At 49.0% G+C, this 10,860-nt stretch overlaps 1 protein-coding gene and 1 pseudogene across 1 annotated transcript; one reads left to right on the top strand and one right to left on the bottom strand.

Annotated features, from left to right (window-relative positions):
• The first annotated feature begins 1,545 nt into the window (after positions 1 to 1,545).
• On the top strand, positions 1,546 to 6,111 carry LOC148144366 (uncharacterized). The gene is made up of 2 exons (XM_087975321.1): positions 1,546 to 2,229; positions 6,049 to 6,111. The coding sequence occupies exons 1-2, from the start codon at positions 1,546 to 1,548 to the stop codon at positions 6,109 to 6,111; spliced, it is 747 nt and encodes a 248-aa protein (XP_087831447.1).
• A 730-nt stretch (positions 6,112 to 6,841) lies between these two features.
• On the bottom strand, positions 6,842 to 8,289 carry LOC122545320 (uncharacterized; annotated as a pseudogene).
• Positions 8,290 to 10,860: the final 2,571 nt, after the last annotated feature.

Below are 10,860 nucleotides of genomic sequence, written 5' to 3'. Positions count from 1 at the left end.
GCGTCTGTGTCTGTCTGGGGTAGGGCGTGTGTGCGCGCGTGCGTCTGTGTCTGTCTGGGGTAGGGCGTGTGTGCGCGCGTGCGTCTGTGTCTGTCTGGGGTAGGGCGTGTGTGCGCGCGTGCGTCTGTGTCTGTCTGGGGTAGGGCGTGTGTGCGCGCGTGCGTCTGTGTCTGTCTGGGGTAGGGCGTGTGTGCGCGCGTGCGTCTGTGTCTGTCTGGGGTAGGGCGTGTGTGCGCGCGTGCGTCTGTGTCTGTCTGGGGTAGGGCGTGTGTGCGCGCGTGCGTCTGTGTCTGTCTGGGGTAGGGCGTGTGTGCGCGCGTGCGTCTGTGTCTGTCTGGGGTAGGGCGTGTGTGCGCGCGTGCGTCTGTGTCTGTCTGGGGTAGGGCGTGTGTGCGCGCGTGCGTCTGTGTCTGTCTGGGGTAGGGCGTGTGTGCGCGCGTGCGTCTGTGTCTGTCTGGGGTAGGGCGTGTGTGCGCGCGTGCGTCTGTGTCTGTCTGGGGTAGGGTGTGTGTGCGCGCGTGCGTCTGTGTCTGTCTGGGGTAGGGTGTGTGTGCGCGCGTGCGTCTGTGTCTGTCTGGGGTAGGGTGTGTGTGCGCGCGTGCGTCTGTGTCTGTCTGGGGTAGGGTGTGTGTGCGCGCGTGCGTCTGTGTCTGTCTGGGGTAGGGTGTGTGTGCGCGCGTGCGTCTGTGTCTGTCTGGGGTAGGGTGTGTGTGCGCGCGTGCGTCTGTGTCTGTCTGGGGTAGGGTGTGTGTGCGCGCGTGCGTCTGTGTCTGTCTGGGGTAGGGTGTGTGTGCGCGCGTGCGTCTGTGTCTGTCTGGGGTAGGGTGTGTGTGCGCGCGTGCGTCTGTGTCTGTCTGGGGTAGGGTGTGTGTGCGCGCGTGCGTCTGTGTCTGTCTGGGGTAGGGTGTGTGTGCGCGCGTGCGTCTGTGTCTGTCTGGGGTAGGGTGTGTGTGCGCGCGTGCGTCTGTGTCTGTCTGGGGTAGGGTGTGTGTGCGCGCGTGCGTCTGTGTCTGTCTGGGGTAGGGTGTGTGTGCGCGCGTGCGTCTGTGTCTGTGCGCGTGCGTCTGTGTCTGTCTGGGGTAGGGTGTGTGTATGCGCGTGCGTCTGTGTCTGTCTGGGGTAGGGTGTGTGCGTGTGCGTCTGTGTCTGTCTGGGGTAGGGTGTGCGTGTGTGCATGTGCATAAAATCAAGTAGTAATCATGACTACTATCGACACCACTAACCGCCGGCTTAAAGTGGAGAGGATCTCCAAGAAGATCGCACATATCGACACAGACATCAAGTTTCTACAGGAATGCAGGCAAGATCCCGAAAGGATTACAGATCTCGAACCCACTTAGGTCAACCTACAACACAGACTACGCAGAGAGACTTTGCCACTGCACCTCTCGTAAACTTCTCAATCATCTCGTGCACCAACTCTACAGCAGTCGCCACAACCTTGAAATTCAGATGGAGTCCACACTCTCAGCCTGCACACAGGATACATCAGTACAATTACGTGACATTGCCAAACAGACAAGGTGACAAAACTACACCACGTACATGCACGCCAAGAACCAAAAACTGGAGAAGCTTGGCATTCTCACCAGTAATAGCAAAGCCCGCCCTGAAACCACAGTAGACAACATTATCACTGCGGGGAAGTCTATTGTCAACTTATCGGACCACACCCTTCGACCGGAAGAGATTGAAGTCCTGAGTTGGGGTCTCAACTTCTGTCCCCCCACCAAAATGGACTCGTTGGTTCTGGCAGCAGACACAGAGGAGTTCATCAGACGAATGAGACTCCGGGAATTCTTTCAAGGTGCCGGCAGTGATCCCACGGAGTCCACTGATGAACGAGAACAGTCATCACAGGGATCTGTAGAAGAGCGACCAAAGAAGGTGTCAACATGGACCCCACCGGAGGGCCGCTGCTCTGGGCTTGACATGTATGCTCAAACTGTCAGGAAATATCTAAATGCCAGATTCATCAGCCATACCCACAAGGTAGAGCAAAACATCACCCGTTCACAATGCAATGCCATCCAGGCTCTCAAAACCAATCACAACATTGTCATCAAACCAGCAGATAAAGGAGGAGCCATTGTCATTCAGAATAGAACAGATTACTGCAAGGAAGTGTACCGACAACTGAACAACCAGGAACACTACAGGCAACTACCAGCTGATCCGACTAAAGAACACACCCAAGAATTAAACACACTGATCAGAACTTTGGATCCAGTCCTTCTGAGTTTCCTACGCGCCCTCATCCCACATATTTCTCGTGAAGGCGACTTCTACTGCCTTCCAAAAGGTACACAAAGCCAACACACCGGGACGTCCCATCGTGTCGGGCAATGGGACCCTATGTGAGAATCTCTCTCGCTATGTGAAAGGCATCTTGAAACCTATTGTACAGGGGATCTCCAGCTTCTGTCGCGACACTATGGATTTCTTACAGAAACTCAGCACCCACGGACCAATCGAACAGGGAACATTCCACGTCACAATGGACGTTTCCGCACTCTACACCAGCATCCCCCACAATGATGGCATCGCAGCAACAGCCTCAGTACTCAACACCAACAACTGCCAGTCTCCAAACACCATCCTACAACTGATCCGCTTTATCCTCGATCACAACGTCTTCACCTTTGACAACCAATTCTTCATCCAGACACACAGAACAGCCATGGGGACCAAATTTGCACCCCAATATGCCAACATTTTTATGCACAGGTTCGAACAAGATTTCTTCTCTATGCAGGATCTCCAACCAACATTGTACACCAGGTACATTGATGACATTTTCTTCCTCTGGACCCATGGCGATGAGTCACTGATAAAACTACACAGTGACATCAACAAGTTTCATCCCACCATCAAGCTCACCATGGACTACTCTCAACTGTCTGTCTCATTCTTGGACACATGCGTCTCCATCAAGGATGGACATCTCAGCACCACACTCTACTGCAAACCCACAGACAACCTCACAATGCTACACTTCTCCAGCTTCCACCCAAAACATTAAAACAGCCATTCCCTATGGACAAGCCCTACGCATACACCAGATCTGCTCAGATGAGGAGGAACGTGACGGAGACCTGGAAGTACTCAAGGATGCCCTCACAAGATCGGGGTACGATGCTCAACCAATCAACCAACCAGTTCCAATGTGCCACAGCGAAGAACCGTAATGACCTCCTCAGGAGTCAGACACGTGCTGCAACTGACAGGGTACCCTTCGTTGTTCAGTACTTCCCAGGGCCTGAAAAATTACGCCATGTCCTTGGTGACCTGCAACACATTATCAATGAGGATGAGCACCTCACCAAGACCTTCCCCACACCTCCACTACTTGCCTTTAAACAACCGCCAAACCTCAAACAGATCATTGTTTGTAGCAAGCTGCCCGGCTCTCAGGACAACTCCATGCAACCCTGTCACGGTGGACGCTGCAAGACGTGTCAGATTGTGGACATAGATACCACTATTATGCGTTGGAACACCTCCCACCTTGTACATGGCAGATACTCATGTGACTCAGCCAACGTTGTCTATCTTATACATTGCAGGCAAGGATGCCCGGAGGCATGGTACATTGGGGAAACCGAGCAAAGGCTACGACAACGGATGAATGGGCACCGCACAACAATCAACAGACAGGAGGGTTCCCTCCCAGTTGGGGAACACTTCAGTGATCCAGGACATTCAGCGTCAAACCTTCGGGTGACCGTCCTCTAAGGTGGATTTCGGGACAGGCAGCAGAGGAAAGTGGCCGAGCAGAGGCTGATAGCTAAGTTCGGTACCCATAGGGAGGGCCTCAACCGGGACCTTGGGTTCATGTCACATTACAGGTGATCACCATTGCACTACACACCCAGAGATATTCCTATACACACACACACACACACACACACTCAGACATGCACCCCCTCACAGACTTAAGACACTCTGCACTCACTACACACACACTTTCTCAAACTTGCAAACCCCACCCCAGACAGACAGACACACACACACAGACAGACAAAGACCCACATGCACACATATATTTTGTGGGGTGAATTTTTACTTGCAGAGTTACATTGCAATTTGCTCAAAAACTGCATACATTCATGTAGAACTCTGAGCTTAAAAACTGCATGAATTTATGTAAAACTCTGTTATCTCACTTTTTAGATTAGAATCAATCTAAACATCAGGTCATAGACAGAGAACACAGGGGGCTAACTCCTTCAACATATTGTCTAGCTATCACCATTGTTAACAGCTAACCCGAGAATGCAACTTTTAAAAAAAGGGTTTTGTGATTTACACATGAAAGAAGTGAAACTATCACTGTATTCTGACAGATGAAAGGCTTAACAGACAATCAATTTTTCAATGTATAATTTCAGTTACATCACACTGCAAATTTTTGCTATAAATTCTGTGTTACGATCGAGCCCTCCACTATCACCTGATGAAGGAGCGTCGCTCCGAAAGCTAGTGTGCTTCCAATTATAGCTGTTGAACTATAACCTGGTGTTGTGTGATTTTTAACTTTGTACACCCCAGTCCAACACCAGCATCTCCAAATCATGACCCACCAAAATAAAGTCATGATGCGTACCTTCCGTGCAGCCAGGAGCATGCACGTTTTCTTCCTGACACTGGCAGTATGCGCTCTGGCGATGCTGACAGAATTTAAGTGTCCAAATGCCAAGTGAAGTAAAAATAGGGGAGATTCACAATTTTTTTCCCCCGGTGATATTTACCTTTCCAACACGCCTCATGATTTTATAATTCGAAATAAGGTCACCCGTCAACCTGTGGTCGTCAATGAGGTGACCAGAACTGTACTCCCAATCTTAGCCACATATCCCAATCTTGAATCAGACTGGTTCTATTAACCAAAGTAGAAATTTATAAAATATTACATGGATTGACTGCCTGCAGTTTGTGTGCTTTTTGAGCAAAATTGAATATGGCTTCACCAATATTGCAAAAATCCTGTACAACCTCAACATGATGTCCCGATTCTTACACTGAACGGCTTTAACAATGACTGCAAGTGTGCTAAACGCCTCTTTCACCAACCTGTCTACCACTGATGCAACTTTCAAAGAATTATGTACCTGATTTGGCGATGCTGGTGTTGGACTGAGGTGTGCAAAGTTAAAATTCACACAACACCAGGTGATACTCCCAACAGGCTAATTTGCAAGCACAGCTTTTGGAGCCCTGCTCCTTCATCAGGCAGTTGTGTCTTATGATCCTGCTCCACAAACACCCAATGAAGAAGCTCGTGCTGCCAACCTGATGATGTGTGAATTTTAACTTTATGTACCGAACTCCTCCACCCCACCCCATGTCTCTGTTCTACAAGATGAAGCAGGGCTCTGCCATTAACTGTACAAGTCCTGTCCTTCCTTGTTTTAGTAGAATGCAACTCCTTGCCTTCATCTGTTACTCTCTCAGACACACCCAATACTCTCACCGTCTCACAGGTTTATACTCCATCCATCACACACTTCATTAGCATGCATGCATAAATTCGCATGCACACACAAGTCTCTGGAGTGAATTTGCATTTGCAGAATTATATTTGCAGATATATTCAATTTTGCTCAAAAAGCACACAAACTGCAGGCAGTGAATCCATGTAATATTTTATAAATTCCTACTTTGGTTAATAGAACCAGTCTGATTCAACATTGGGATATAGACTCGAACCTCACACCTTTTGTGCAGTATCTGAGCTGAGACGTCACCTATTTTTATAAAACCTTAAACCATTTCAAGAAGGTGAATTAAAAATAGTTCAGGGGTTTACATATTAACAAACTGAAACCTGCAACCCATGGTAAAAGATGAAATATTAATCCACAATCTAGATTTGTACAATATATCCAATCAGTTGTATGACACTGTGAGCTTTTGTTCTAAATTCGGTGTCTTATGATCCTGCTCCACAGCTACCTGATGGAGCAGCATTCTGAAACCTAGTGCTTCCAAATAAACCTGTTGGACTTTAACCTGGTGTTATGTGATTTTTAACTTTATGCACCCTAGTGGACACAGCCCACACCTCCCAGCGCTGCCAGGAAACTGTACAATGCCGATGACATGATGTAGTACCTGCACTCCTGAAAAATTTACAATTTCTAACAATACTTGCTACTCATTCACTGCTGCAACCGATACACAACATTGGAAACATAGTATAGGAGGTTATAAGAAATGAGCACAGCAGGTCAGGCAGCAACCGAGGAGCAGGAACATCAACGTTGCCCGAAATGTCGATTGTCCTGTTCCTCGGATGCTGCCTGACCTGCTGTGCTTTGCCAGCACCACTCTGATTTCCAGCATCTGCAGTTCTCACTTTCACCTGTAAGAAATGAGCAGTTTTAAAACAAAAACCTGTCGCAGTTCAAAGCTCTCAATGAGAGTCTGAGCCCGGCGGGAAGTTCAGGTAATCTTTATTGCGACCCAACTTTGTTACAGCTTTAGAAGCTCCCAGCAGAAAGGCGTAGAAAAAGTAGCAATTTTTAAACAACAGCTCAAGGTCAAAGTGCACACACCCCCTCCAACCCCTCACTTTCTTCATTATTGGTCAGCACCAAGTTGTCCCTTTGTAATTGGATCCTTGGTACAGCCTTAACCCGGAGGAAGTATTGCCTCACTCAGCAATTTCAACCCAGACCCTGTCTCCAAGTAAGTTGGACGGGCAGGTGTAGAGTCAACCACAATGCTGTGGGTCTGGAGTTACGTGTAGGCCAGACTGGGTAAAGGATGCAGCTGGGACGACTGAGTGAATCCTCTCCCACAAAGACAGTTTCCTTCCCTAAAAAGGAACTGAGTGAATCAGATGGGGGTTTTCTTCCACCCCCAGCCCACCGTCAATGGTTTAATCGTTAAATTCCAACCTCCAGATTTCAGACCAAATTCCAATTCCACCATCTGTCGCGGTGGGAATCGAACCGGGAGCCCTGGAATTGGGTTGATAGTTCAGTCGGTAATGATGGCCGTTAGTCCTTCAATCCCCCTGCAATGGCACGTGAACTCACAGGTGGGAGGAGTGGGTGAAGGCCTTCCCACACTCGGGACAGCTGAAGGGGCCTCTTCCCCCCTGTAGACCCGCTGGTGGGTCAGCAGGTTGAAGGAATTGCTGAAGGCCTTCCTACACTCAGGGCAGCTGAAGGGCCTGTCCCCCGTGTGGACCCGCTGGTGGGTCAGCAGAGCAGAGGAATGGCTGAAGGCCTTCCCGCACTGGGGGCAGATAAAGGGCCTGTCCCCCGTGTGGACCCGCCGGTGGGTCAGCAGGTTGGAAGCCTTGGTAAAGGCCTTCCCGCACTCAGGGCAGCTGAAGGGCCTCTCCCCTGTGTGGACCCGCTGGTGGGTCAGCAGGTTGGAGGAATTGATGAAGGCTTTCCCACACTTGGGACAGAAGAACGGCCTCTCCCCCGTGTGGATCCGCCGGTGGGTTAGCAAGTTGGAGGCCTGGGTAAAGGCCTTCCCACACTCAGGGCAGCTGAAGGGCCTCTCCCCTGTGTGGACCCGCTGGTGGGTCAGCAGAGCAGAGGAATGGCTGAAGGCCTTCTCGCACTTTGGGCAGCTGAAGGGCCTCTCTCCCGTGTGGACCCGCCGGTGGGTCAGTAGGTTGGAGGCCTGAGTAAAGGCCTTCCCACACTCAGGGCAGCTGAAGGGCCTCTCCGCTGTGTGGACACGCTGGTGGGTCAGCAGGGTGGCGGCCTGGGTAAAGGCCTTCCCGCACTCTGGGCAGCTGAAGGGCGACACCCCTGTGTGGACCCGCTGGTGGGTCAGCAGATTGGAGGTCTTGGTAAAGGCCTTCCCGCACTCAGGGCAGCTGAAGGGCCTCTCCCCTGTGTGAACCCGCTGGTGGGTCAGCAGGTTGGAGGAATTGATAAAGGCCTTCCCACACACAGGACAGGAGAACGGCCTCTCCCCCGTGTGGATCCGCTGGTGGGTCAGCAGGTCGGAGGAACTGATAAAGGCCTTCCCACACTCGGGGCAGGAGAACGGCCTCTCCCCGGTGTGACTACGCCAATGAATCTCCAGGGCAGATGGGACACAGAAGCCTTTCCCACAGTCGTCACATTTCCACCGTTTCTCCACGGGACGGGATTCCTCAGGTTTCTCCATGGCCAAAGCTTCAGCCGCACATAAATGTGTGTACAGCCCCTCCTCGGCGTGAATTGCTCTTTCTGGGCTGTACAACTGTTTCAGGCTCCACTCTCCATGTACTGCAACGGTAGGGTCTCTCAGCCAGTCCCACTGATGCTGAAAACGTACTCAAACAGGAACCACAAAGCTTTGCTCCTTCTCACAGAATCATAGTTGAAAACAGTCGCGGTCCCGATGGATTGAGTGACTGTCAGACATTGACGTCAAAGTGAGGACTGCAGACGCTGGAGAGTCAGAGTCAAAAAGTGCAGCGCTGGTAAAGCACGGCAGCATCCGAGGAGCAGGAGAGTCCACTTTTTGGGTAGAAGGCCTTCATCTGTTAATTTTGAAACTTCCGCCATCAGATCTTCAAATACTCTGTAAAAATAGATTACAAAAGTTATCACTGTCAGTGCATGGTAGAAATTCTGAACAAGCAATTCTACTTTCTGTGGAATATTCTTTTCTTTTGTTATTCCACAAAATTGAAAGCACCATCCCACTCTCTCTCCCCCTCTGTTCTCACTTCGCTCTAACCAATTCCCCTGCAGGTGCTGATTCAGGAGCTTACAAGGGCAGAAAAGCAAAAACATCAAGACTGACATCTCTCTGAATTTTGGATACCTCCACCTGAAAGTTAATATCTTTCACAACACTGGGATCCTGCTGAGAGTGAGGTGGTCTGATTTTGGGAAGCAAAAAAAAAGTTTGTGACAATCCCTTCTCTTCAGAGAATCCCCACAGTGTGGAAGCAGGCCACTCAGCCCAAATATTCCACACTGTCCTTCCGAAGGGTAACCCAGCCACACCCATTCCCTTACCCCTATTTCTCAGCATTTACCCCCTGATTAATGTGCCTAACCTGCATGTCCCTGGGCACTATGTAATTTAGCACAGTCAATCCATTCTAACCTGGACAAAGTTAAAAATCACACAACATCGGGTTATAGTTCAACAGGTTTATTTGGAAGCACTCGCTTTCAGAGTGCTGATCCTTCATCAGGTGACTGTGGATGAATAAGGTCATAAGGATGGCATGGTGACACAGTGGTTAGCACTGCTACCTCACAGTGCCAGAGACCCGGGTTCAATTCCAGCCTCGGGCAACTGTCTGTGTGGAGTTTGCATTCTCCCCATGTCTGTGTGGGCACCCTCTGGGTGTTCCGGTTTCCTTCCATAGTCCAAAGATGTGCAGGTTATGTGAATTGGCCATGCTAAATTGCCTGTAGTGTTAGGTGAAGGGGTAAATGTAGGGGAATGGGTCTGGGTGGGTTGCTCTTCGGAGGGTCGGTGTGGACTTGTTGGGCTGAAGGGCCTGTTTCCATACGAAGTAATCTAATCTGAGACACAGAATTTATTGGAAAACATTATAGTGAAATGATGTATTGAACAAAGCTGGATTATTAAGTCTTTCATCTTTTAGAATGGGTTGCAGTTATTATTACCATGTAAATCCCAGAAATTCTTGTAGGTCACTTTCTCAAGATAACTTGATTTTATAGCAAAATGTGACATCTCAGCTCAGACAATGCATTAAAGGTGCAAGGTCAGAGTCTGTCTATGTCCCAATCTTGAGTCAGACTGGTTCTATTTCCAAAGCAGAATTTACAAACTATTATATGGATTGACTGCCTGCAGATTGTGCATTTTTTGAGCAAAATAGAATGTATCTGCATTTATCATTCTCCAAGTTCAAATTCACCCCCATGGACTTATAAGTGCGTATGTGCATGAGAGAAAAAAAAAGTCTGTTTCTGTGCTGCATATTTCTGTGCCTGTTTGATAACAGTCTTGATTTGGAGATGCCGCTGTTGGACTGGGGTGTACAAAGTTAAAAATCACACAACACCAGGTTATAGTCCAACAGGTTTAATTGGAAGCACACTAGCTTTCGGAGCGACGCTCCTTCATCAGGTGATAGTGGAGGGCTCAATCCTAACACACAGAATTTATAGCAACAATTTACAGTGTGATGTAACTGAAATTATACATTGAAAAATTGATTGTCTGTTAAGCCTTTTATCTGTTAGAATACAGTGATAGTTTCACTTCTTTCATGTGTAAATCACAAAACCTTTTTTTTTAAAAAGTTGCATTCTCGGGTTAGCATTCTCAGGACAGGCAGCAGAGAAAAGTGGCCGAGCAGAGGCTGATAGCTAAGTTCGGTACCCATAGGGAGGGCCTCAACCGGGACCTTGGGTTCATGTCACATTACAGATGACCACCACTGCACTATATACACACAGACACACACACACACTTTCTCACACTCTCAACCCCCAACCCAGACAGACAAAGACCCACATGCACACATACATCTATTTTACTGCTCCTCGGATGCTGCCTGAACTGCTGTGCTCTTCCAGCACCACTAATCCAGAATCTGTCATAGTGACATGTTACAGTGACTTTCCATCTGTTTTTACTGGGGCTTGTGCTTTTTACCCTCACTGTTTTTTTAATTCCTGTGCTGTTTCCCCTGGCTGTTTTTTTAATCCTTGTGCTGTTCCCCCCTCACTGTTTGTTTAATCCTTGTGCTGTTTACCCTCACTGTTTGTTTAATCCTTGTGCTTTTTACCCTCACTGTTTTTTAGTTCCTGTGCTGTTTACCCTTGCTGTTACTTGTGCAATTGCTTAGGGTAGTGTGTAAATACTAGTGAAGGAGATTATGCACTAACATGTATATGTTACCCAGTCACT

Source organism: Chiloscyllium plagiosum, unplaced genomic scaffold, assembly GCF_037043375.1.
Source record: "Chiloscyllium plagiosum isolate Xiang-an unplaced genomic scaffold, Cpla_swu_hap1 HiC_scaffold_27, whole genome shotgun sequence".
NCBI classification, from domain to species: Eukaryota; Metazoa; Chordata; class Chondrichthyes; order Orectolobiformes; family Hemiscylliidae; genus Chiloscyllium; species Chiloscyllium plagiosum.
The sequence above is the reverse complement of the archived record's forward strand: the minus strand, read 5'-3'. Positions and strand labels throughout refer to the sequence as shown.